Here is a 24,930-nt window from a genome sequence, read left to right on the forward strand (position 1 = left end):
TCGCCCGGCCCCGCTCCCCGCCCCTCCCACCGAGCCGCGGGGCCTGCGGGGGTGCCTTTCCGCGGGGGGGGGGGGGGGGGGGGGGGCAGCCAGCTCGCGATGTTTCCATAGCGGCATGAGGGGTTGGAGACACCCGGTGATAGGGCTGGGAGCGTCACGTGGTGTGAATGGAGCGGGGCGGGGGGGGGGCGCGCAGCGCTGAGCTCGGGGCGCTGCGGGCGGGTGCTGGGCAGATCTCGCGTGATTTGGTTGCGAGCCGTGGGTGCGCGAGTGGGAGCCGCGCCTGAGGCGCGGAGGCTGCCGGGAGCAAGGTTGGCTGGGGGGGCGTCTGAGGCGGCGTCAGTTGGGTAAGTGCGTGAGGGAGGTAATGGAAGGGGGCCCGAGGGCAACCGGCAGCGCTGCGGCTGCGGCTTGGCCGCCTGCCCGCGTTAGACTGCGCCTGGGGAGGCGTTTGGCGCTCTGGTGGCTCTGTTCCTTCCCGGCTGGTTCCCGGCCTGGCGGAGGACCGGGCGGTGGGGGTGTCCTAAGCCCTGAGCGGAACGGGGAGCCGGGCCTTTATCCCACCTTAGCGCCGCGGTGCCCTGTGGAGGGGCTCCTCCTAATGTCTTGCCGCGGTGCCTGGCGTTGCGCGGCCGCCTGGCGCTGTCAGTGTGCCCGCCGTGTGACGCGGGACAGCTGGGGGAAATAGTACAAGCTCCGTTTCCGGGGCAGAATCCTTGGCGTCTAGTGGTGCAGGCTTTACGGTCGCTGGAGAGGCGAGGGGCGCCTCGTCGGGCTTGTTCCCGAGCCCTGCGGAGCGGCAGAGCCGTTGAGCCGAAGGGCAGAGCCGGCGGCCGGGGCGGTGAGGCGGGACGCCGGCCTGTCCCCTCCGCCGCGCTCCTCGCGGCACTCTGCCCGTCGTGTCCCTTCGGGCGCGGCCCGTCGCCTGTTTTGAACGGGTTTTCGGCTGTTCCACCGCCCGCGAAACGGGGCAGGCTTTTTCCTTTCACCTTTCAGGGAGCTTCTCTTGTCTTCTGCAGCGTCCACTATTGTTCCTTTCTTAGTTGAAAATGATCACTGCTATTGTACAGTTTTTACAAGTGGGCGGATTTTTTCCTGGCTCCACAAGCTTTAATAAAAAATTGGAGCTAGTAATGCTTTAATCTGGGTCCTGTGACCTGATGGACACGAACTGTCATGCTGAATATGGATGACGGTGTTGCAAAGGCTTCACATCTAGATAAGGTCATAGAATATCTACTTAGCTATTATAGCAGTAGAGACTAGATAATACTGAGGGGGAGCTAAGCTGTACAACTCTCTGTACTGTTCTGAGGGGATGCTTTGCAACTTTAAAAAATCTGTTTGTATGCATCGAACTGTAGCTTCTTCATGGGCTCCTGAATTACATAAATATCATACTTTTTTTTTTTTTAAAACTGAAGTGTGGGAGGTCTCTTCCAACCTAAACGAGTCTGTGTTTCTCTGTTGTCAGTACTTTTAATTAAAGAACTGTTGTTTTGGACTTTGTCTAGTTTTGTTTGGGCTATATGCAGGGAGGGAGCAACTCTGTTGAAGTCGTATAAGAAAATGTGTCTTGCTGTCTTCTCTTTTGGCTAGCCTTGTAGTTCTGTGCTGCCTTAAGAAGTTCCTGGTTTCTCATTGGTCCCTTCAGTTCTGGCTGTTTATAAATGGGATCATTTTAGTAGGCTTTAAGACACAGTGCTGCTGCTGAGGTCAGATTAACCTGCATCTCCAGTCCAGAACTCCACCAGCAGAAGCTGAAAACATGTGCTAGATTTTTTCTTTCTATAAAACTTTTGAAGTAGTATAGCTCAAAAGGCTTTTAAGATTAAAATATTCCACAAAATTAAAATTCCTACATGCTTTTAGGCAGATTACAGTGTATAATTAGAGCTAGGTGAAACTTGCTGCTGAGATACTTCTGCTGAAAAAGCCTGTTCAGAAGAATTAGCATATACTTTCCATTAATGTAGCTGTGTTAACTGGGGGGGGCGGGGGGGGAGCGAAAATTGGTTTGGAAAGTGGGAAGTTCATTTTCATGCCTGACTCTTTGCTAGTTCTAAACAATAGTTTGACCTTGAACTATTTTTTTCATTTCCTTTGTTATTGAGAATTTGGCTATGTATACCGGCCATGCTATGCAAATAAATAAGTTGAGCAATAGTAGTTGACTATGATGCATTGAAGCTAGTGCTGGCTACTGGCTATGTCTTTTTAGACATAGCTTATTAGAAAATGTGGAGCGTCAGTGTACTTTGCTTGTTATTGTTACAAAATGGGATAATGATTCTTTGCTAAGTTCTGTGAGACAAGCCAGTAGCTATGTAACACTGATGATATTGTCAAGCAGTTATAATGCCTTGGGGTAATGAAAACACTCTTGTCTTGTGCTGTAAGTGTTCTAGTTGTATTCATAAACAACTAATGATAAGTGAATGTTAATTTTGGAATTTTTATCAGCTTTTTACTATTGTTTGAGGTGACGCTTCATTTGAAAGATATTTAGTATATATACGATTCCTCAATCTTCCAAATTCTCGAAGTCACTGTATTTCTTAGGCCTTTCAGATAGTTAGAACATGAAATTTAGCAAATTATAGAGGAGTAAGATCTTAAATATTATATACTGTATAAATATTATGCCTTTATTTTCACTGTTGCTAAGTTGATCTAAAGACCTTTATCAACAGTTAAAGAAATGCTTCTATCTATATTTCCCATGATGGCACTTAAAACCTATCTGGTCTTGTAAGAAACCCATGTGTCTTAAGTACTTTATCTCCATTTCCCTTTATTAAATGATACTTCTGTTGAGAAAATTATCCCTATGGGATTAATTCCTTCTCCTTAATCTCTTAATGGAGTGGGGTGAGGATGCAACCCCTCAACAGTGCTAACTGCAGTATTCTTTCAAATGCTTTGCTGACTTGTCACAGCAGCATGCTCCAGGTTATTCTGCTTTCTCACTTGCAAAAATTACTCATTGCCTGTTTTCTCAAATCTGCTTTCTAAGAAATTAAATGTAGTAGATTGGTAAGCAAATATTTGCACTGTGCTGCTAGAGCAAGAGAACGTTTGTTTTGCTGTGTAAAATAAGCTTCAGTTCTACAGTAAGTCATTCTAACTTAAGGATGTATAGTAGAGAAACCTTCTACCACTTATCTTTCAGAATTTTAATAATTAGATAGTAGACAACATAAAAGGTAACAGAGAATATGGAGTTTTAAAATGTCTTTCAGTATTTCTTTTGGAGATTGGAGGAAGGTGTCTCCCTTAACTAAACTTACTAGGTAATGACATCTCTCATGGTTTTCAGGCCATAGTCTGATGATTACTGAAAACAAAAACAACTAGAACATTTTGGTAGATGTAATTATGGAGAAACAGCTAGTTCAGATGAAAACTCTGACAAGTCAGAAAACTTTTTATGTATAGTGTGGATTGTCACAGACTTAAGTAATGGAGAGTTCTGGGAAAAAAAAACCACAAACCACATGTCTGGTTTTTGTTCTGGTTTTGGGTTTTTTTGTTTTTGTTTTGTTTTGTTTTTTTTAAATCAAATATTGTGTGTATGAAGGAATCCTTACTTCTCCCAAAAGGTACTTGGGGTATTTCTAAATTAGGTAGTTCAGGCATTGCAAAAGCATAGATGTAAAAGTGTGGAACTGACCCTAATCCTCTGCATAAGCTAAGACACTTCAGTGCACGCTTGCATTGAGTTCTGTTGTTGGGTTGGTTGGTGTTTTTTTTCCCTTTAACAATCGACTTCAACTTTGATCTGTGGTGACCAGACCAAAGGGTAGGGCAGTCCTGAGAGAAGTGGTTTGCTAGTACAGGTAAGGAGACCTCTCACATGGTCTTAAACTAAAGGATTACATTTCTTATAAAGTTGCCTCTGCGACTCTCTGGGTATTGTGTTTTGTTTAGCTTTGCCTCAGTACGCTAAACACTTATGTAGGAAACATGATTACAGTCTCTATCAGAGAAGGATAACCATTGTGATAGCTTTACATCTGCCCGCTATGGTTTCTGCAAGTCATGCTGGTGTGGGGAAATTTGCAGTTTGTTTCTGATGATTTCATCACTTTGGGAGATTTAGATCAACTGATTTGGATCCTAACTGTCAGCTGGTGCTCCTGCACTGGCGAAGGGTGTCCAGGATCTGCAACATTATCAGTGGAAAACTTCCTTAAGTAACTACTGAGAGAAGATTCAGCATGTGCTCTGTATCCAAACAACGGTTGATTTGTCATGAGCTTTCATATTTACTACATGTGCACCGAAATAGTAATTACAAATTTCAGATCCACAATTTGGATCTGAAAGATAATGCATTAGTGGAGAAACAGTAATATTAAAGCATAACTTAAACTGTCTACAAAATCTATGCAATGCTTATAATTAAGTTCTCTTTTGAGAGAGATGAGGGTCAAGGGGAACAGTTTTTAGGACAGAAATAGTAAGAATACTGTGCAGAATTCACCTGCCTAGGATGATCCAGGTGATGGCCAGCTGTGTCTTCCTAGTCAGCAAATGTTCCTATTGTGCTTCATTCTAGGCAAATGTAGAGGCTACTGGGTTGCTCTGAGGAATTGGAGTGGGTAGGAATAAGTAGTTGTGGGAGGGGATGGGAATGTTGAAGAGGAAGAGCAGCCTGCTCTGCTGCAGCTGCTGTCACATCTGCCTTCACTCAGTGATGGTAACACAGGTTTCCTCTTGGCTTCTGGGGGAAGGGCAAGAGTGAATTTGCTCCCTAAGCCTGTATCTGGTTCCCTGTGTACCAACTTTTCTATAGTAAGCTTCAAAAAACCCTAGCTCTTTGGGGGTTTTGGCTTACATTTAGTCATGCTGCTTTTCTTAGTGAAAATGTTTTATGATAGTAAGTACTTGAATAAAAGCTGTGTAAATATTGTCGATTCTTTAGAGCACTTGTCTTGCACATTTTACTCTTGGGAGTCTTATTTCATATGTATTTGTTTTAAAGCCAGAAGTGGGTTGAAGCTGCTGAAAGGAAATTTAATAGTAAAACTTAAAAGGGAAGAAGGGATCTTTGCCCCAAAGTTTCTCTTGAGGTCTACCAGCAAATTTGATTCTGGGCTTGAGGGCAGTTGAGCAGTAAGAGATTAACATGACCTAGCCTCTGAAATTTTGACTAGCTTACAGAAGGCTATCAAATTGCATTAGGCCACCATTGCATTAGGTGTGTCACAAATACAGAAGGATAAATCGGAGAACATGCACTTCTTCCTTAAATACGATTCAAGTATGCAGTGAGACAGTGGATCACCATATAGAAAGAATGTAGTGCAAAAAGGCAGCTGGATAATATTAGTCAGCGTGATAATGTGGTCATCAGTCTTCAGTGTCCTACTTAGTCAAGGGGGTTGGATGTTTTTGTGTGGATGTCATGGGAAGGAAAGTTTGGAGAGCCCAAAGAATTTGTTTGCTGTTAGCATCTGCAAAACTCCTCCCAGACGGGGGAGAAAAAGTGTAAAAGGCCTTGTTTGAAATAAATTGGTTGATGAAGCTAAGCATGGAAGTTGCATATGAATGGGGGTTAAGAAGGGCAGAGATCAGGACTGAGGGACTTTTAAAGGGAGAGCAAATAATTATTGCAATAGTAGCTGTAAGGGATAGAAGCGTCTGCTGTATTCCTCTATCTGTGAACTTTTTGAGTATGGATTGGTATTTTCTGCGGCAAATATAAAGAGGAGATCTTTTACTTCCTTTGTACGGGTTGTTGTCTGTTAGGATTATGTCCTATGAGTGAACTGATTTTGTGTAATATTTTCATTAAATAGTCATGGAAATGATAAATTTTCTTTGTGGGTGTCCCCTAATTCATCACTATTCTTTGTACTGCATTTTTTCAGAAGGGACAGGGAAAAGGTTAGAAGAAAATACGTCACTTTCTACAGTGAAATGTCTTTCTAGGACTTGCTACCATGCAAAGTTTGAACTTTTATTATGAGTTTGAGGGAAAATTTTCACGAAACTATAGAATTTCTATAGTCCATTAGTAGAATAGATGCTAAAATTCACTATTGCTTTAAAATATTATCGTTTTAGAAAACCTAGATGTTTTTCCGCTTAATTGTTCATCTTTCCATGTTGTACCTTCTTTACCTAGCACCATTTAATCTAGAGGAATAAAGTCAATTAGGAGATTAACTGCAATGTAGGTCTAGCAAACTCCCCCCTTCCATCTTCTTTCCCCAAAACTCTTCTAGGTTGACTAAGGGGGAAAAAACCAACTAAGAAACCTGATTTGAGCTGTGGGATGTGGTTGAAACATTTGAAAGACTAATGAGCAACTATGTTGACTTCTATTACAGCAGATTCTGATAAATATAACTAAGGGCTGCCTGTATTTCTGTCTTTGGTAGGTGAACAGAAGTACATTCTTATGGTTTCAACTTAAATCAAGTGAGTTCAGGTATGCTGACATATGTTCTCCTTTCAGGTTAAACAGAGTTGTTCTGACATCTCCTTATCAAATTCCTGTCTTTATACAACGGTTCAGTGCACGTGTTTTCAGCCTTGCATGTAAAACTAGCTGCCTGAATCAGAGCAGCTGGGTGGGATTTTGATGAGCACGCTCTGGAAAAAGCATCTAGTGTGACCATGTCCTTTTGCTTATGTAAGAACAGTGTGATCACGTGTCCACAGCAAAAATGTGTGCAGTTCCTTATTTGGTAATGCCTCAATAACCTTCATCGTGTTTGAGTATAACAGAAATTAAAAACAATACAGTGTAGCTGAGTCGCTTTTCCAAGTGGATTTATTTGTTTTGCAGTTCCTCTCTTCATCAAGACTGAGAAAATAGTTTATTTTCTACTGGAAACTATTATTTTCTGTCATTATTACAGGAAAAAAAATAACCAAGTAGAGTGTGGATAGGGATTGTGCAGGCATCTTCCACCTACCCTTCCCCCTCTTACATGTGACCCATAACTATGATCAGTGTCATGTTTATTCAGTTTTTTCCTCTCAGCTGTTCTTTTTACTGATAGCTTTTTAACTATGCCAGAAAAAAATCTCACGCTTTTGCAAGAAGAAAAAATGACTTGCAGACATGACTTCTGTCTGTTCCTTAATTTTGGAACATGACTGAAGTATTGATACAACTCTAGATGAGCCTGTTTGTCTTCAGGATAAAGCTGTCGAGTATATTTACTATTGGGAAAATATTTCTATAATGTGTTATGCTCCACTAATGAATGTTCCAAACTGGCAGTGTGTTGGGGCTGTTTTTTTTAAAAACAGAATGAATCCAAATACTTAGGTTACAGGCTGAGAACCATTGGAAAGAAAGACTTCAGGTTCAGATCAGGTCACATCTGAGTCATGCCAGTGCCAACTTCCCAGCGATTTTTAGCAAGAGCTAGCCTGTAAGGACTATATTTATTCTACAGGTGCCCTGAATTCTCTGCTGCTGCCTCTTTGCTGAGACAATAGGTTGTTAATTACATTGTTTGGTGGAAGAAACCCCTTAGGATTCCTTTGCTCTGAATGAGGGAATTGCTACCATAGTTAAGGTAAACACCAATAAATTGTTATAGGTGGTGGATACCCTCCCTTTTCTACAGGTGAAAGGCTAAAAGAGGAGCTGTTGTATGCTACTTCTATTGAAATAGATATTAAATGAAACAGTCTGCCCATCCTAATGTTTCCTGGGTGATAAGGTAGTTGTGATAACTAACTTTATGTAGGATATTGAAATAAATGCATTTAAAATGCCTTTTAAAAAGATTTTTTTCTGTTCCAATTTCTTGAAGCGAAGTCAGCAAGGGTTATTGTGGAAACTAGCACTATTTTTCCATTGTCCTTTTCCTGTTAATCAGTACATAGCACTACTATTAGGTCACAGGAGTTCTCCTACACCAGGATTCATTTGGTGGAAGAACTGGTAGGGGGCCAGTCACGGTTCCCAGGGTCTGAGCTGGCTGGCCTTGTGTCCAGTCTCAGCTAGCCCAGAGCAAGTGTTACTCTGGTTTGTGCCAGCTGGCTCTGGTCCGTGGGGTGGAGAATGCTGGACTGCAGAAGGCATAGCATATGAGCTGGCTATTCTGTCTCTATACTTGTAGGGAGATTTCTGCCCCTTTTGTGCTGCAAGAGTGGTGCTGAATCCATTGAGTGTTAATGTCAAATTAAGCCTCACTTTTATTGAAAACAGGAATATTAGAAACATCTTTACAAGTGCTAATAAATACCTGTTTTTAAAAAGTCTGTTTATTTATTGTAAGCAACACTCCTCTTTATTTCAGTTAGATGGAAAACAATAGAGATATGATTAATATTAATTGCTTATTTTCCAAGGTTTGTATAATAAACAGATCTGCAGGTAGGAAAATGAGGGTAGAGGTCTGCACTTTTTTTTTTTTTTTTGGCTGAGAGCCTGTAGGCAACTGATACTTTGTTTCATAGGAACGGATGGAGAGGTGGCAGGAGAGAAAGAGGAGGCAGCATCCTTGCAAGTGGTACCCTGGATTGTAATTTCAAGTCAACTTTAAATAATGTGCTTCTAGTGTATGTACATTTAAAAAAAACAAAAACCAAAACAACAACAAAACACCAACCCCCAAAAAATCCAAAAGAAAAAAGCCCCCACCAGCCCTCCTTGGCAGTACTAATAAATGAGTTGAATGTTATTTTGAAAATATGTACAAAACAATACTCCAGTTATATGATGAGGAAGCATGCTAGAATAAAGAGTACCCAAACACTTTTTTTCCAGTACATTAGTTGAAGCAGACCTCTAGTGCTTGGCTGAACCCATACGTTTGGACAGCATTTGTCTGTCACTGAGGTTGATGACATAGTGCCAATGCTCACGTTTTAAGCTTCTGTGTTAGAAAGTGTTCATTCTTTAGAACGTGGAAGTGGCTGAATTGCATTACATTGAGATTTTCATGAATCTAATGAGGGTGCTCATCTAGAGAATGCTGAACTGGTTGTCCATGAAGTGGTCTGTTTAGCCCACTAATTTGCATTCAAAAGTGGCCATAAGTAGATGCTTCAGGGAAGGTTGGAATAAAGCAAATGCTTGGTCCTCTTTTCCACCTTCCTAGCTTCCAAATATTTGCAGCTCAGGGGATTCCTGCTCTGGCTTTTCTGTTGAGAAACTTGCAGTGGATCTCTTCTGTGGTATTTTTTCAGTGTCCCATTTTAACCATTTTTTAAGTTTCCAGTGTCCTTTGGCAGGGAATTCTATCAGTTGTAGAACTTCTTAATTTTATTGTTGAAGCCGGCTTCTGCTAGTTTCATGTAGTGGCTCTGGCTTAGATGGGAGTAAACCATGAACAGTTCACGTCTCCTCCTCCTTTCTCCATCCTTTGTAGACTTTGTAGACCTCTGTGACTTCTTTCTGTCTTTTTTACAGACTGAAGAACTCAAGCCTCCTCAGTTGTTTCTCATGTGGAAGCACTTTCATATCTTTGATCATCTTTTATGCTCCTTCTCTGCACATTTAAAAAAATACTATACTTGGTTTTGAGGAGTTGAGGGAACAACTGCACAGTGTTATGGTGTAGATGTATTATTGGTACTGCACTGTTCATATGATACTATAATGATGTTTTCTGTTTTGTTCTCTATTCCTTTCCTAGTAGCTCCTAACACTTCATTTGCTTTTTTTCCTGGCTACCAAGCAATCTTGTATTCTTTTTGACACTAATCAGAATTAATCAGTACTTCTTTTACTTTTTTAAGCAGTATCTATTTTGTTATGTGGTATACTATTCATGCTGAGAAAAGTGTAACATGGAAGCCTGTGCCATGTAAAGTGTATGTATAACCAATAAAATACTCCTACATGACAATATTGAAAACATATTCAGGGTCTGAGTATGTTGGCACTTGAGAATCTGAAGGACTTGTGTTGCAGCAGTATGTTGTTTCTTAAAACGATTACCAGAAAGGCTATAAAACTTAAACATTAATACAATCAAATAAAAAGCAACTAGCATTGGAGGGAAACAGTGAACAATTACGAAGCCTTAAACTGTTCATCATATTAAACATCTTTACTTGTTACATAACCAACATGGGATGGTTGGTGGCATGGGAGAAACCTGACTGGTACAGTGTGATAAATGTGTGATTAAGTCTAACTCTTCATTTGCAAGTGGGCTGTCTCAGGACAGAATTCCTTGAGTCTTGGATAAATTCCTCAGTGATAGCAGTCAGAGCCAAAAGTAATTAGGACAAAAATCCAGGCTTATTATATGTAAAATTGAAAGGAACAACTTTGACCACTGTATTTTTCTGCCTTCTTTGCCCCAAACTGGTAACATAATAGTAAAGTGTGCAGAACTTGTCAAAACAGAACATTTTCTTGGAGGAAACAGAACTTTAGCTTCCTTATGAATTTGATTTTTTTGTAACAACAGTGAGAAGATATTTCTCCTTACCAACACAGTACACTTTTCTATATAGATGTTTACAAAAGTACGTACGGCAACAATGTCATTAACTACCTGAAGTTTGTAATAGTGAATGTGGTAAATAGGCGTAGTCGGTAATGTGAGGGAACCTGTTAAATGTTTTGCATGATTGGTATTTTTCCTGGTTGACCAATCAACTTGTTTTGAAGAAGAGTCCTTTTATGGAAATTTATGTGGGTGGGAATTGAAAAGGACACTGAATCTAAGTAAGGAATTGAAAAGCACTTGTGGAATCTGTATTCTTTCAGAAGAGGGAAGCCTTAATCCGTAGATGAAAATACTTTGTGTGTGTGTTAGGTTGTGTGTGTGTTGGTTTGTGTGACTTATACTTCGGATGTTTCCTTTTGTTTTTCTCAGTGCAGCCTGGTACTTGACTGAAGTAGTTAATCACACCATTGTGAAGTAAGGAGGAGTTAGTTGTGTTTTCATCAATGCAATACATCATAGCTGAGTCCTAAGAACTTTGCCTACTTGCAAGAAGATGCTCATTCCCTTTCAGCGGTGGAAAGTTAAATTTGGAAAATTCTTCCAGGAGTATTTTTGTTCTCCAGCTGTAGTGGAGGTTGTGACTTAGTAGACAGGAATCAGGTATGAGAAAGCAATTCTTTATGTTAATGACATATAAGTTTGCTATGTTGTGATGAAGGATCAGTGTGCATGTGTTACTAGTGTCCTAGTTATGTTTTTGAACGTACTTGTAACCATGTTTAATATAAAATCGACTTAAGATTTAGATCGGTTTATTTTCTTTTTCTATTATTGTGTATACTTCTTTGTAGGTCATAATATATATAGTGGCAATAATAATTTTCTGAAGAGAGGAACCCAACCCTATAACTTAATATATAATAAATGATAGTAAGTTTTAATGTGAAAATATGGTGAACATTTTCAGTTGTGCATAGCATTTCTAGCTTTTGGTCTACTGTTACAAAAGTAACAAGAAAAATAAAACTAATTAAAAAAAAAATTGCTAACAGTGCCTGCTGTCTTGTCGTGTAGATTTTCCAAATAAAATTGAAGGCTGCATGAATCACAGGCTCAAAAATTCATTTTCAAAGTTCAGAAGTGGTAACAGTATATCTCTGGGTGATAGCAGTATGTGTTTTGAGATTTAACATTTGAACTTGAGCTGTAAATTCGTGTTGACTCTGGAATGTATATTTAAAGTAAGCTTTCCCACAGAAGACCTTAAAAACATGTCCTTTGGCCTGTTGGCAGGAGCATAACTTCATGTATATTCCAGCAATATTATAAACATTATTTTGAAGCATATACTGCCAATATAAAATAGAAAATATTTTTATTGATGCTAGGGCTAGTATAACTTAAATATAATGAATTTAATTGTCTTGGATAACTTTGTATCCTGCAGTTTCATTTAATATCTCTCCTTGAACCAAAAATAATCAGACCAGATCTTTCCGGACAATACTACCAGCTTTCAAATATAGAAAGTGTAGTAGGTATGTGTCCTATGAAGTACTGTTTTACAGTGACTTAGACATCTCTAATGGAAGCCAGATATTTTTGTAAAGCGTGACTGTACCTATCCCGCTACATTTCTTCCTCTTTTTAATCTGTGAGGAAATCAAAAGTCAACAAGTCTTTTTAATGTAAGCTTCAATTGTCAGTGAATTGCATTAAATTGCACTGTTGCATATGCCTCAGGAAAGAAATTATGATGTGTGTAGTACACAAACTGGTAAATACTTCGGGGTGCATTTCAATTTGAATCTTTTACAGGTAAAGTGTCTCAAAGACACAATGAATGCAATATGAAAATATGAAATAAGTGTGCCTAGTTACTCAAGTATTCTGTTTAACAAAATTAATGTCACTGCCTATTGTAACTTTATAATTCTATTAATTTTTTAAAGTTTTTGTGTGGTATTTCACTTTCTTTCATGATCATTTATTTAGATGTAAAATCAGCCCCAGAATCCTTATGTACAATGAACTTTTTATTTGCATCACAGTAGCAGCATGTTTCTGCAGAGAACTGAAGTAAAAATTTGATAGATTTGGGTAGTTACTTGGGTATGAAGTGTGTGAGTAAACAAAGCTTTTCTTTTAGGGCCATTGACTGATTAGAAAGAACTGTTATGCTCTGCAGGTTTTACTTAGCATTTTCTGTTAGAGATATAAAAAATTTCAACTATTTGTTGCTTCTTATAAACTCTAAAATTTATTTCTGTATATGAGGCTAGCTACTGAATATTTCTGTAGTGAAACTAATGAATTAATGAGGTTTGCATGTGCAAGGTCTCAACGCAAAAGTATAAACGTAGCTCAGTCAACTACATACAGTTAAAGATGGTGGGGAGAAAAGTGTAAAAATTTTTTTCTCTGGGAAAATAATGGATGATCTTATAGGACATCTTACTACTGTATATAGATGTGCTTTCTTCAAACCATTGTAGACAAATGTCAATTTATTCCATTCATTAATGTAGGTTTGCAAATATTATGATACTTAATTGTGAAAGAGCTTTTTCTGGGGCGGGATTTGGCTCCTCTGCCTTGACATTTACGTGCACATGTGTATTTATAGTTGTGATCTGTCTGGAATTTGCCTTTGTGGTTTTCTTTGCTCTTTAACTTGTTCTGTGATTTAGTCCTGTCTTTTTCAGTTTTGTTTCTGAGGTTTAATAGGTGAGGAATGCAGAAGAAATGGCTTAATTGAAAGGAAATAATGAGCATTTTTATTCAACTTCAGATACTTCAGGGAATAATGACATTGTTCTGCTTAGAAGCTTTTCCTTAAAATAACCTTATACTGGTGCTGATTTATGATTAATCTAGAATTTGAGTTCAGTGTAACTATTATTGTGAATGTCTCCTTAATTTATTTCAAGTTGTTCTTATGAAGGCTTCTTTAAAGAAAACAACTAATTCAAAGATAGTATTATCAATGCAACTATTCTAATACCTGGGAGTGGTATGACCTTGCTCCCACTGTTCTGCCAAACTGACGATGTGTAGCACTTGTCCATGTGTGTGTGAGCTAAACTAGGGTTGTTCAGAGAGAATAATGGGAAAGATATTTTAAAGCAACAATTATTTCCCTGAAATACTAACTCAAGTGGAGTGCTGAATATGAGTAGTCAAACTCAGTCTCAAAAGCGAAGGTGAACTGTTGAAGGAACAATTTTCAGCTTCCTAGTGTGTATTTCATAAACATTTTTAGATTAAAAAAGGAAGTCTTGTATTATGAAAGTGAATGTCACTTTCTTGTTTTTGATCAAAGAACATAGAAAATCCTCTGTAAGAGTGGGCTTATATTAGGCAAGTTCTGTATGGTTTCAAAACTTTATTCAGTCTTCTGAGAATTAATACATTTTAAAATAATTTGTCTATTCAGCTTTTCAGTAATTTGTTACTGTTGAAGGTGCACGATTTTTTTTCCCCAGTCAACTTTAAAAAGCTTGAACTGAAATTCCCGTTTTATGTATTTGTTTTTTAATTTGGACTGTAACAAATAACACTGATGTAAGGAAGCACTGAACAAATACAGGCTGCTAACTTTCTCAGTGCATAATAAGAGTACCCTAAAGTAGCTTATAAGAACAGAAAGACATGTCTGAGGCTGCCTGGTTTGGTAGAAAAATGGTTTACAGAATTGACTATAAGCAAAAGCTTCATAGATACCATTTGATACTACAGCGATGATAAAAACTTTTCTCTGTTTGCCTGAAATGGAATACAGCTGTTGTATTTGAAGACTGTGTAAACAAAGAACTGATGATATAGATGGTTAATTGATTCATAATGTGATACATCAGTCAGAAATGTTGATGTGGTAGAATGAGGAAGAAAGGTAGGTAATGAATGGTGGGGTTTTTTATCTATTATGTTTTTGAGGTGGCATCACAGCCAAGTGCATTACTGGATTTGTATGTCTGAGAAGTTGCTTAGCACTCGTTCAGGAGCACTCTTAATCAAAGTCTTACATTATGCCCTTACTAATTTTATAGATACGTAGTTTAGTGGCTTGAGTAAGTTGCAGGATGCACTGCTGCTGGCTTATCACAGGTGAGGCCAGCCTTGGCTATGTGGGATTTATCGGGTTGTGTGCTGTTAATGCTCCCTAAAAAAATCAAATCACAGCAACCACCCCTCCCTTTAAGTAAAAGGTAAAAGCCCAAATAGAGGTTGAGCATGCATTCCAGTATACTGTGATTAGAACTGTGCATGAACAGGTGTGCATACAGTGCAGGTGCCTCATGGTACTTGGGCACAAGATGTCAATCTCTGAAGTAAGAGGTGACTGAAATGCAAGGACTCTGGGAAATGGCTCACTGACAAAATGCCCTGTGATGTTTCTAAGTTCTACTATGAAAGAGGAAGACCTCAAGGCAGAAATGCAGAAACTTGTAGAGAACAAAATCATCCCATAAATGAATTAATCTGTCGCACACTAGGTGATGACCTTATCAGTTTTTGTAGGGGACACTTATTCATGCATTTAAACAAAAAATAAAAATCTTACTCAAACATACTGGAAGCATAATCTTTTCACGGTCTAGAAGAGTTTTTGAAATAATTCCACTTCTAGGTGTATATGGTAACAGGGAAGATAGGACTATAGCAGTAAAACTAAATATGTAGGGGGTTTTTTTTAAAGCTGTTTTGTTTTGTGTTTATCTGTGCTTATTTGAAGGGACTGCAATGCCAGAAGTCCTTGTTGTGGAGAGTCCATGGAGGATTTTCCTTTCTTCTCTTTTTTTAAATAACTCTGATGGGATAAAATAACAAAATGCACAATAAAGAATTGCAAAGATCAGATATTCAGAGTTCTAAAAATCTAGCAGCTGTGATTTATTATCTGTCCTTGAAACTGCTCTAATACTAGAGGATTGGAAGATGGTAAAGACTTGATCACACTTACCGGATGGATTTCACTGTTTGAAGAAGTGCTGGTATGATTGGATGTACCCAAATGATCATTAGCGTGATCACTAGATGTTCATCTTGTGCACACTAGTATTTTAATAATAATAATTTAAAAAAAAAGTTTTCACTAATTCTAAGAGAGTCATATCTCTCAGTCTATTACAAATTGTTTAAAGAACTCGATAAGCATGTGAGAGGAACTGCAGCCTACTTGTATTTCCAAAATATCTCTGATTATATGATAAAAGGAGGGTCTCAGCATGGAGAAAAAGAAGGAACAGGCTTTCTGGGAGGAGGTGCTCCAGTTATCCCATGAACTCTTAGAAGATATGGATTCCAGACTGTAAATTCATTCTGACGTGAGGATCTCATGCAGGGCAGGAAGTAGAAGTAATGTAGTAATTGCTGTACATCTTGCTCAGAATCTTAAGTAATTTCATTTTTAGGGAATAACTTATCTAATTAGGGTATAACTTGGCACTTTTGCCAGAATAGCATGTTCCCCTCTGTCGGAGAGAAAGGATGCCTGGACACTTACTCACTGTGATTGTCAGCAAAAAGTCCCAGTGTAACTTTTGTTGTTACCAGAATTTGTTCTGTAAGTTTTGACATTCGAGGGGAAGAAACTTCTGATTTAAGAAGAAATCCTGACTATTGGGTCTTTTAGTGAAACCTGGGAAATTAATTACTGTTTTACAAAATGGTGGGGGGGAGGAGGGGAGCGCTAAGCCTTGCTAGTTGCAGCTCCTTGAGTATTCTTTTGATAATTAAAAGGAGAGATAAGTGTTTAATATAATATTCTCAAAGGGGAAAATTTCTTATACCTTGTTTTTTTAAACTAGTGTATGCACCCTCTGCCACTTTAATCGACCAGAAGTTTTGAAAAATGTAATGAAAAACACAGTCCTGAAACTAGTCTGAGCTATTGATGTTCTGACAGTTCTATTATATGGCAACACAGTGACACAAATATCATGGGGTCCTTCTTGGACACTCACTGGTGGGAATACTTCAAGTCATGTAAGTTATGACCCTACCAGAGGTTGCTCAAACCGTACCGTGAGAGTGCAGCTGAGCGTAACAACTCCTCATACTGCTAGTTTTGCGAGAATTTAAGGCTGCCCTAAATCTTGTTCTGTCAATAGTGATGAAGTTTGTTTGCTGTTGTAGTTCATACTATTGTAACTGCTGGGTTTGGATCGTGATTTGCCATATTTGCAACCATTTCTTGAGTGTAATAAGGTTAAAACTGGCCACTAAAACATGTGTAAGTAAAGTAGCTTCTTAGAGAGTGGTATTGTATCTTACATGAAATCAATTGAACTTCTCTTTTAATTCAAGCTATCGTACCTACTGCTTTCAGAACTCCATAGTGGAGAAAATGCTGAATTTAGGAGACGGGTCTACAAGAATTTATCTGAAACAGTAATTATAAATTAACAAAATAGCACTTTTTAAAGAAAGATAAAAAGGGTGATTAGTAAAAGACTAGCTTTATTCCATGTGGAGCTCAGCAACAACTTCCTCCTTCAGCTGTAAAGATAATTGATTCTGTAACCTTGTGGCTCCCAGTGTTCCAAAAATGCAAGTAAGTCCTGAGAGATTGGGTGGTGAGGGGAGCTGATTCCTTCTTTCAATACCCTTTGGCCTCTGTTACATTTGAAATAATAACTACAGATATGCAAAAGTTCTTGCTTTCTCAAATATTGTGATGAAAACTCATCTTTATTCTGTCTTCATCTTCCCCACCCCTATTCCAAGGGGAATGTAATAAATAAATAAATAAGCAAATCCTGGATACATTGAGGGAATCTAGTCAATTCTATTGTAGAAATTGGAAAAGAATAGATACGATGTGAGGAATAGGGGCATGACACATGTTTAAAAAAAAAAGGGGGGGGGGGGAGGGAAGTCCCAAATCTTTTTTGAGTACTCTCTGGTTAAGGAGAAATTTTCTGTCTCTTTTGATCAGCCCCTTTTTAAGTTAGAGCGGGTTCTGGAAAACAAATTCAAATATAATGCTCCCTGAATGAGAAGGTTAGTGTTCTCCACTTGAGTTTGATGGTCCCTTGGCTGCTATTTGCTGCCTTTAAACTTTTTTATCATTAGAAGGAAGGCAATTGAGCCTAATTGTCTTCATACAGGTAACTTCATAATTGAGCCTAGAAATGTCTTCATACAGGCATCTTCTAGATATGACCAAAACTAGTGTATTTTAATACTTTGTTCCAGGGAGGAGTTATTTTTCAAGCTATGCTAATCAGTCTTGAAGTTTATTGCCATACTGACAAGTAGGGATAATTTCTTGACCTATATCTCTTAAGTAAGATCCAGAAGAAACTGGATCAGTTTCTTCTGAAACTGTCAGGCTGAAACTTCATGCCATTCCCTCTGCAGAGCATGAGAAATACTTCAATAGTAAAATTTGCATTATGTATCATAAAACAAATGTGTAGGAACCAGGTATTTTGCTATTAACATGTCATCAGATGGAAGCTATTTGCTTGATATATTGCCATACTTGTATAATAATCTTGATATTGCCTCTTGTGTAGAAGGAGGCTGGGGCAGGGGATAACAGTTTTGGTCTGCTTTAATTGAGTGGCTTGAGCTGTGGCAAACCGAGTGGTATTTTTTGCTCAGATTTGATTTCTTACTGCTTAATAGTACATGGCTGCAGTCAACTGTGGTTGAGGGTGGCTTAATTTTTTTTTTAAAGAAATGAAGTTACGCTTTCTGAAGCTTTGTAGTTAACTTGGGTATAAAATGCTTTGTAGTCTTTGCTGGAAAGGGTACAAATCCATGTTGATATATTTGGAAAACAGTTATATATACAGCTGTCTCTATAGAAACTGTGAAGTAAAATGCTATAATTATTTTGTATGGGCTATTGCATTTCTATTGGGGCAGTTATGTCTTTAGAGCTGACTGGATTCAGCCCTGGTGATGAAAGGCTTCACACTATTAAGCCTTTAAACTTTCTAGTTGCTTGAGAAGGGAGGAAATAGAAATTCAGCATTTTCTGTGTGCGTGTGCGCATGTGTGCGTGTGAGAGAGAGAGTGAAAGCTGTGCAGGCTGTTCAGCTGGGGCAGTCGGGGAAGTGACGTCCTGTATTATTTGTCGTTCTAGAAAGAGCGGAGACACGTACTGTAGATGGGAGGACTCTAAAGAGGGCTGTGTCTTGTCCAGTATGTATAATTATTTATAAATGAGCAGCGGGGGAAGGAATGAAATACGGAGCAGCTGTCTAGTGTTTCTTTAATGTATTAGAGAGTTTGTTGATTTGTAACAGTTCTGTTTGTTTCAATTCCAAATTTGATTTTTATTTTCTCTAGCATCTCTACGTTGCTAAGACACTGGACACTGCTTTCTTTATAGCAAAGAAAATCTGAATTCCTCCAACACTCAGGATGGGGAAAGATTATTATTCTATCCTGGGAATTGAAAAAGGGGCTTCTGAAGAGGATATCAAAAAGGCTTACAGAAAACAAGCGCTTAAATGGCATCCAGATAAGAACAAATCTCCCCATGCAGAGGAAAAATTCAAAGAGATTGCAGAAGCTTACGAAGTGCTGAGTGATCCCAAAAAGAGAGACATTTATGATCAGTTTGGGGAGGAAGGTATGTATGTGTCTGTTATATTCTGATCGGTCACTTTCATTATGTTGAATGAAGCAAAATAAACATAGATGATGCATGAAAACATGATATGTGTTGATTTTTAGGTAATGTATTTGTACTGCTTGGAAGTTTGACTCATCAGCTTTTTTAATGTAAAATGTATTGCAGAGTTTTAATGCTGATCTAGTTTTAATTTCTTATTTTAAAGTGTTTTTATGTTTTTTTTTAAATATCCCAAATACCTGACAAACAAAAAGTTACTGAATTGAAAAAGGTTGTATGACCCATAAATAGCTTTCTGGGATCTCTTACTGCTGTCTTCCCTTGCCATAGCACTTTTTGAGGTGTGGTTGAAAAGAGATGTATTCTTTTCTTAAATTTTTGCTGAAGGGCAGTCTGCTTGATCTAGGCAGGGCAGTCCTTCTGAGCTGAAGCCCAGGTGTCCAGTCTGTAGTTGTCCTTGGCTTCTTGCCTGGAGAGGAAAGAATTTGGCTGATGTCATGAAATACCAGAACAATTTTTTAGCTTTAATTGTAAACAGTGATAACATGCCAAGAGAATGAGGCTTCAGAAATGTCATATTTATCCTAAAATGGTTATCTGGAGAGGATGACTTTTTTTATTTTTGACCAACGTAACTTTCAGTCTTATGATTGAGCAACAGAGGAAGTCATTAACGTCCCTCCCCTTAAATGTATGGTATCAGAAATTCCACATGAAATAATTACTTCCGTTGTGACAAGTAGGTCCACTGACTCATTGCCATTCACTCAGGGCCATGTTTTTTACTAATATAAAGGAGGACGCTTAAGTAGCAGTACTTTGGGGAAAATTGTGGATTCTTATGAATACATAATAAAATTTGGTCCTCTGTCATCTGTAGGACTTAATACAATTGATAATATCCATAAGTTCATGTAGAAGACCTTCAATTTCTATAGACGATACAGGTTTTTTGGTCTTTTGTTCCATTGCACGTGTTCAAAGCTTTAGTGCTGTTACTGAAACATTCTAGGAAAAAAGTGTTTATGTAGATACCAGAGGCCTTTGTGACCTCTTGGGTCTTTTGCCCTCTTGCACTTCTTCCTTCTCACTCCCTGCCTCCTTTCTGTATATCATTATGAACCTGTTTACTCTGTGGATTCATTTGCATTTTAGATTCTGTGCAGCAGCTCCTCCTAACCGGTTTCCCAAAATACCGTTTTAGTCACTTTTACCAAAGAGCTTGAAGTAAAGCATATGAGGCAATGCAGCCTTTGGGATCCTAGTATTGCATGCATGAAGAGAGGTTCAAAACGTAGATTTCTATTTATTTGGGGCATAATATTAAACCAAAGTATGAATTTTTAGAATGGTGAATCTGGAAATACCTCCTGATGCCTCAGTTGCTCTCTAAGCTCTTCAGTTGCATCTGAGAGTGTAACTAGTAGTTGTGAGGGAAAGGCAGGGGGTGGGATGGGAGGAAGAAGGAAAACTTGGTGTTTTTACAGCCAGGAACTCGATGTACCGTCAATAACTTTTGGCTAACTATTCTGGGAGGTGTCCTTCTACTATCACAAATTGAATCCACTGATCTGCTTGTGTGACATGAACAGTGCTATGACAGAAGGATGTACTACATGTTGCTAAGTACTTCTAATATGGTCTGGTATTGAGATGGGGAAAGCATTCTCATTCTGATGTCTTACTTGGTTACTGTTGATAACCAGTATTAAGCTTATGCATACAAGATCTAAAACACTGGGCCAAAAAAACCCCCAAAACTCGTCTTTCAAGTTTAGGGAATGCATGCTTCATTAATGTAAGCCTTCACATTTTTATGGCTGTGGAATTAGGATAGCAGCTGTAGTGCTGAGCTGCTGAAAGATTGGAAAAAAAAAAAAAACACCCAACAAACCCAAACATTGTAAGTTTAGAAATAAAAGTCTCTTAAGAAGACTTTCAGTCTTTCATCTTAAAGGTTTGAGAAGGTATTCTGAAATGGTCAGTGCAGGAGAGCACTAACTATTACGAGGAAATACTTAGAGATCACCTATTGGGAAAGAGTCATTTAAGAAAATTGGTTTTAGCTGGGTTTGGAATGAGGGAGTAGGAAGTACAAGGGACTGTCCAGTGAGAATTGTGAGGGAAATCTTACCAGGAAGAAATGAGATGTAGATCTCTATTTGTGGAATATAAAAGAGAAAGAACAAAGCTATTGGAGAACATTCTGATTTTTTGCACAGAGGTGGTGATGGTATATGCAAGATTTTTGTACCCAAATGGGTCTTAGGAACTTCCAAGCTATTTTTATTTGTGGCTGCATTGAAAAGAGTTCCCAGGTTTCTTACTTATTTTATATCATAGGAACACAAGCTGTGATAAGCTTGGGATTCTAAATTAAACATTAAGGAAGCGTATGGCTGCTTGACAATTGGCATGTTACTCTTTTACTCAGACTGAATTGCAGGAAAACAGAGGTAAAACTAATTAACACTGAGTTAAAGCTGAGCTATGGAGACTATGGAAAATGTTGCATGTGATACTGCATAATTTTCCCCAGAAGTGATCTTGAAGAGGGATGCAACTCCCAACAGACTTTGCAGAACAAGAAAAGATCAAGTCAAACAGACCTGTCTTCTGTTTTAACATGCTAATTCTTTGAATAACTGGCTTTAATCATATGAAATAAAAATGGCAGTGTCAGAATACTTGTTCTTCTGAAGTAGAAGTCATTCTAGAGCTTCAGAAACTTTGTTGCTGTTCAAACTATTGAATTACTAGTTGGTACTGCATAGTCTGATGGTGAGTCCTCATTGAAAAGGAGACCTTTCGCTCTACTTAAAGACCTTTTCGACTCATCAGTTCTGATATCATTACACTCTACAATAGGAAAGCTTATACTAATATTTGATTTGTTTTTAACTGCTTATTTGTCTTATTTAGGTCTGAAAGGAGGAGCTGGAGGACCTGATGGACAGGGTGGTACCTTCCGGTACTCCTTCCATGGTGACCCACATGCTACGTTTGCAGCTTTCTTTGGTGGCACAAATCCTTTTGAGATCTTCTTTGGAAGGAGGATGCCTGGTGGCAGAGATACTGAAGATATGGAGGTGGATGGTGATCCATTTGGATCCTTTACTAGTTTTAGTATGAATGGTTTTCCAAGGGAAAGGAATACAGTTGGTAGCCAATTACGTCGTAAACAAGATCCCCCTGTAATCCATGAACTTAAAGTGTCATTGGAAGAGATCTATCATGGCTGCACAAAAAGGATGAGGATTTCACGTAAAAGGCTTAACCCAGATGGTAGAAGTGTCCGAACAGAGGACAAAATTCTTACTATTGAGATAAAAAGAGGATGGAAGGAAGGCACCAAAATCACTTTTCCAAAAGAAGGCGATGAAACACCCAACACAATTCCAGCTGATATTGTTTTTATCATTAAAGATAAACCTCACTCTCACTTCAAGAGAGATGGATCAAATATTATCTATCCTGTTAAAATCAGCTTAAGGGAGGTAAGTTTCTCTTTTGGTAGAACTCTAAATATTTAAACCTGTTACAATATGATACAATGGCTACGCTGCACAAGCTGTATGGCAGCAGTAAAGTTTGGGATTTTTTTTTTTTTTTTAAAATAATTTCACTCTTGTAAAGGCAACGTGTGGCTGCAGAGCACAGTTATTTATAGGGAGAACAATAGCCGTTTTGATAAAAATTGAGTATTATTTCAAGCTGTTTACTACAGAGGTGGAAGAGAATGAGGGTGGAAGGGTAGGAGTAAAGGTTGATATGTCTTAAATCTTCATACTTTACCTTTCTAGCTAAAGATATATTAGGCTGAAGTAACAAACACAAATACAATTAACAAATACATCCAATATAGTATGCTCCTTACTGCTGTGATATGATTGCTACTTCTGTAGGACAAAGTAAAAATATCTTAAATATTTTCACTGCCAACAAATTCTAAGTCTGCCTTTTTATGTCATAAGTTATTTCAGTGTGATTTCAAAGTACATAGAGATTGATTTCATGAGGATAAATTATTGTGAACAGGTGCTATAGGAGCTATATATAACAACAAAAATGGTATAGCTTTTTCAATTCCGTTCCAAGTCAAAACACATTGGCTTTCAAAAGGAAAAATCAGAAAGACAACTGAGCAGAATTCTTAAGGGTCTGAAGCCTCGACATGGTCATCATTTAAAATATAATGTAGCTGAGTCTGTGTGATGCTTTTTTTCTTCTTAATTAATATTAGGTGGAGAAATAAACTCTTGCTTGCATTATAAGCTCTTTGCATACATTATGAGCTCCCTTCTTAAAGGATTCTTAACTAAAAATACATCTGAAGTGAGGTGAAGCACCTAAAATAGGATGAGGAAGGGAGAAAAGACAGTATTTAATGTTGATGTGGGTAATATAGTTCCTTCATAGATAAAAGCCTATTTAGACTCATTGCATTGTTATGTAAATTGGACATTATCAGTATAGACTAAGTGTGCTGAATCAGGTGAAGTTGGAGGAATCAAAATGTTATTATCAGAGATCCTAGTAATGAAAACAAACTATTGGATAAAGCAAGAGAAGGTCTGGGATGTTTTAATTTTGGTGCACCAAAACAGTTTTTTGTTTTCCTTTGAGCATCACAAATGCTAACCTAAGATGGCTGTGAAATTTGATATGCCTCTGCTTATAGACACTTAAATATTCTGCAATTTGATATAATACAGGTTGATAGTGTATTAGAGTAAACCCTGTGAAATGTAAACAAACAAAGAATGGATCAGGACTCTAAATTTCCAATGGAAACTGAGAAGCTGGACATCTTTAGAGAAGTATGAGTGAAGAGGTCACTCTGTGCTCAACTACCTTATTATTTGATAAAGTTTTTGAAGGATATATAAACTCAATTACCCTTCAGTGGCCTTTGTGCAGGATTGGTAAACTCCATGATATTAAATGACAAATAGAAGCCTTCCTTTTTAAGAGAGGAACACTCTCTTAAATATTTGTATTTGAATTTTCACATCTCAGTAGTGCACAGTGGAAACACTGTTTAGAATGCTAGTCTTTTCTAAATAATCCAAATTCAGTTGTAGGTACAAATAAAGTTCTGACCAATTTCTTTTTCTCATGATACAATCTTTCTTTAGGCTTTGTGTGGCAGCTCTATCAATGTGCCAACGATAGAAGGAAGAACCATACCCATGACAGTAAATGAAGTTGTAAAGCCTGGGATGAGAAGAAGAATTATAGGATATGGTTTGCCGTTTCCCAAAAATCCTGACCAACGTGGAGACTTAATTATAGAGTTTGAAGTAATTTTCCCAGATAACATTTCTCCAGCATCAAAAGAAGTACTTAGGCGAAATCTTCCAGTTTCATAAAACGAAGACTGTGTATGTCAACTGTTTAAATAGGACACTGGAAATGCAGAAGACTGGCAAGTCTGTGCTTTAAAAGTGCAGTCTGTAACAACTAGTGGAATATTTGTTTTGTTTGTTTTGTGGGATGGGTGGGGGGGAATACTGTAATGCTGCATGAGAAGAAAAGGGTAAAGTAAAAGTCATACAGGTGACTTCTGCAGTAAAATTTACAGGGAAAACCACTCATTTTATTTTACATCTTCCTAATCATAAAAGTTTATTCATTATTTTGCCTAATGTAAAACGTAATCGGTTTTTACAAAGTCAGTGCATATTTCTGATACAGTACTTGAGCCTCCAGGTACTTTATTTCTTATATCCCTACCCTATCTATAACATTACCCATTTATACAGAAATTTGAGATAGTAGTAGAAATACACAAATGTATAAATATTTTAAAGAGCAAAACATGAAAGATACCATTTTGGTATGTTGCCTTCCACTTCACAAAGCATAGGCTTGGAAAATCAGCTTGGACTTCTGAACTGCCCCCAGTGGAATGAAAGCATTTTCTTTATTGCCCCAGAACGTGTGAGGACTGCATGCGAG

General features: G+C 38.2%; 1 protein-coding gene across 3 annotated transcripts; it reads left to right on the top strand.

The window, feature by feature from the left end:
* Positions 1-213: 213 nt before the first annotated feature.
* DNAJB4 (DnaJ heat shock protein family (Hsp40) member B4) lies at positions 214-24,668 on the top strand. 3 transcript variants are annotated; one of them, XM_072868942.1, is made up of 4 exons: positions 214-347; positions 18,681-18,966; positions 21,892-22,466; positions 24,108-24,668. In XM_072868942.1, the coding sequence occupies exons 2-4, from the start codon at positions 18,756-18,758 to the stop codon at positions 24,339-24,341; spliced, it is 1,020 nt and encodes a 339-aa protein (XP_072725043.1). In that variant the 5' UTR covers positions 214-347; positions 18,681-18,755; the 3' UTR covers positions 24,342-24,668. The 3 variants fall into 3 exon arrangements, with proteins under 3 accessions (XP_072725043.1, XP_072725042.1, XP_072725041.1); XM_072868941.1 differs by lacking the exon at positions 214-347 and adding an exon at positions 10,685-11,036; XM_072868940.1 differs by lacking the exon at positions 214-347 and adding an exon at positions 18,387-18,533.
* The last annotated feature ends 262 nt before the right edge of the window (positions 24,669-24,930 follow it).

The sequence above is a fragment of the Ciconia boyciana genome, chromosome 7 (assembly GCF_034638445.1).
Source record: "Ciconia boyciana chromosome 7, ASM3463844v1, whole genome shotgun sequence".
NCBI classification, from domain to species: domain Eukaryota; kingdom Metazoa; phylum Chordata; class Aves; order Ciconiiformes; family Ciconiidae; genus Ciconia; species Ciconia boyciana.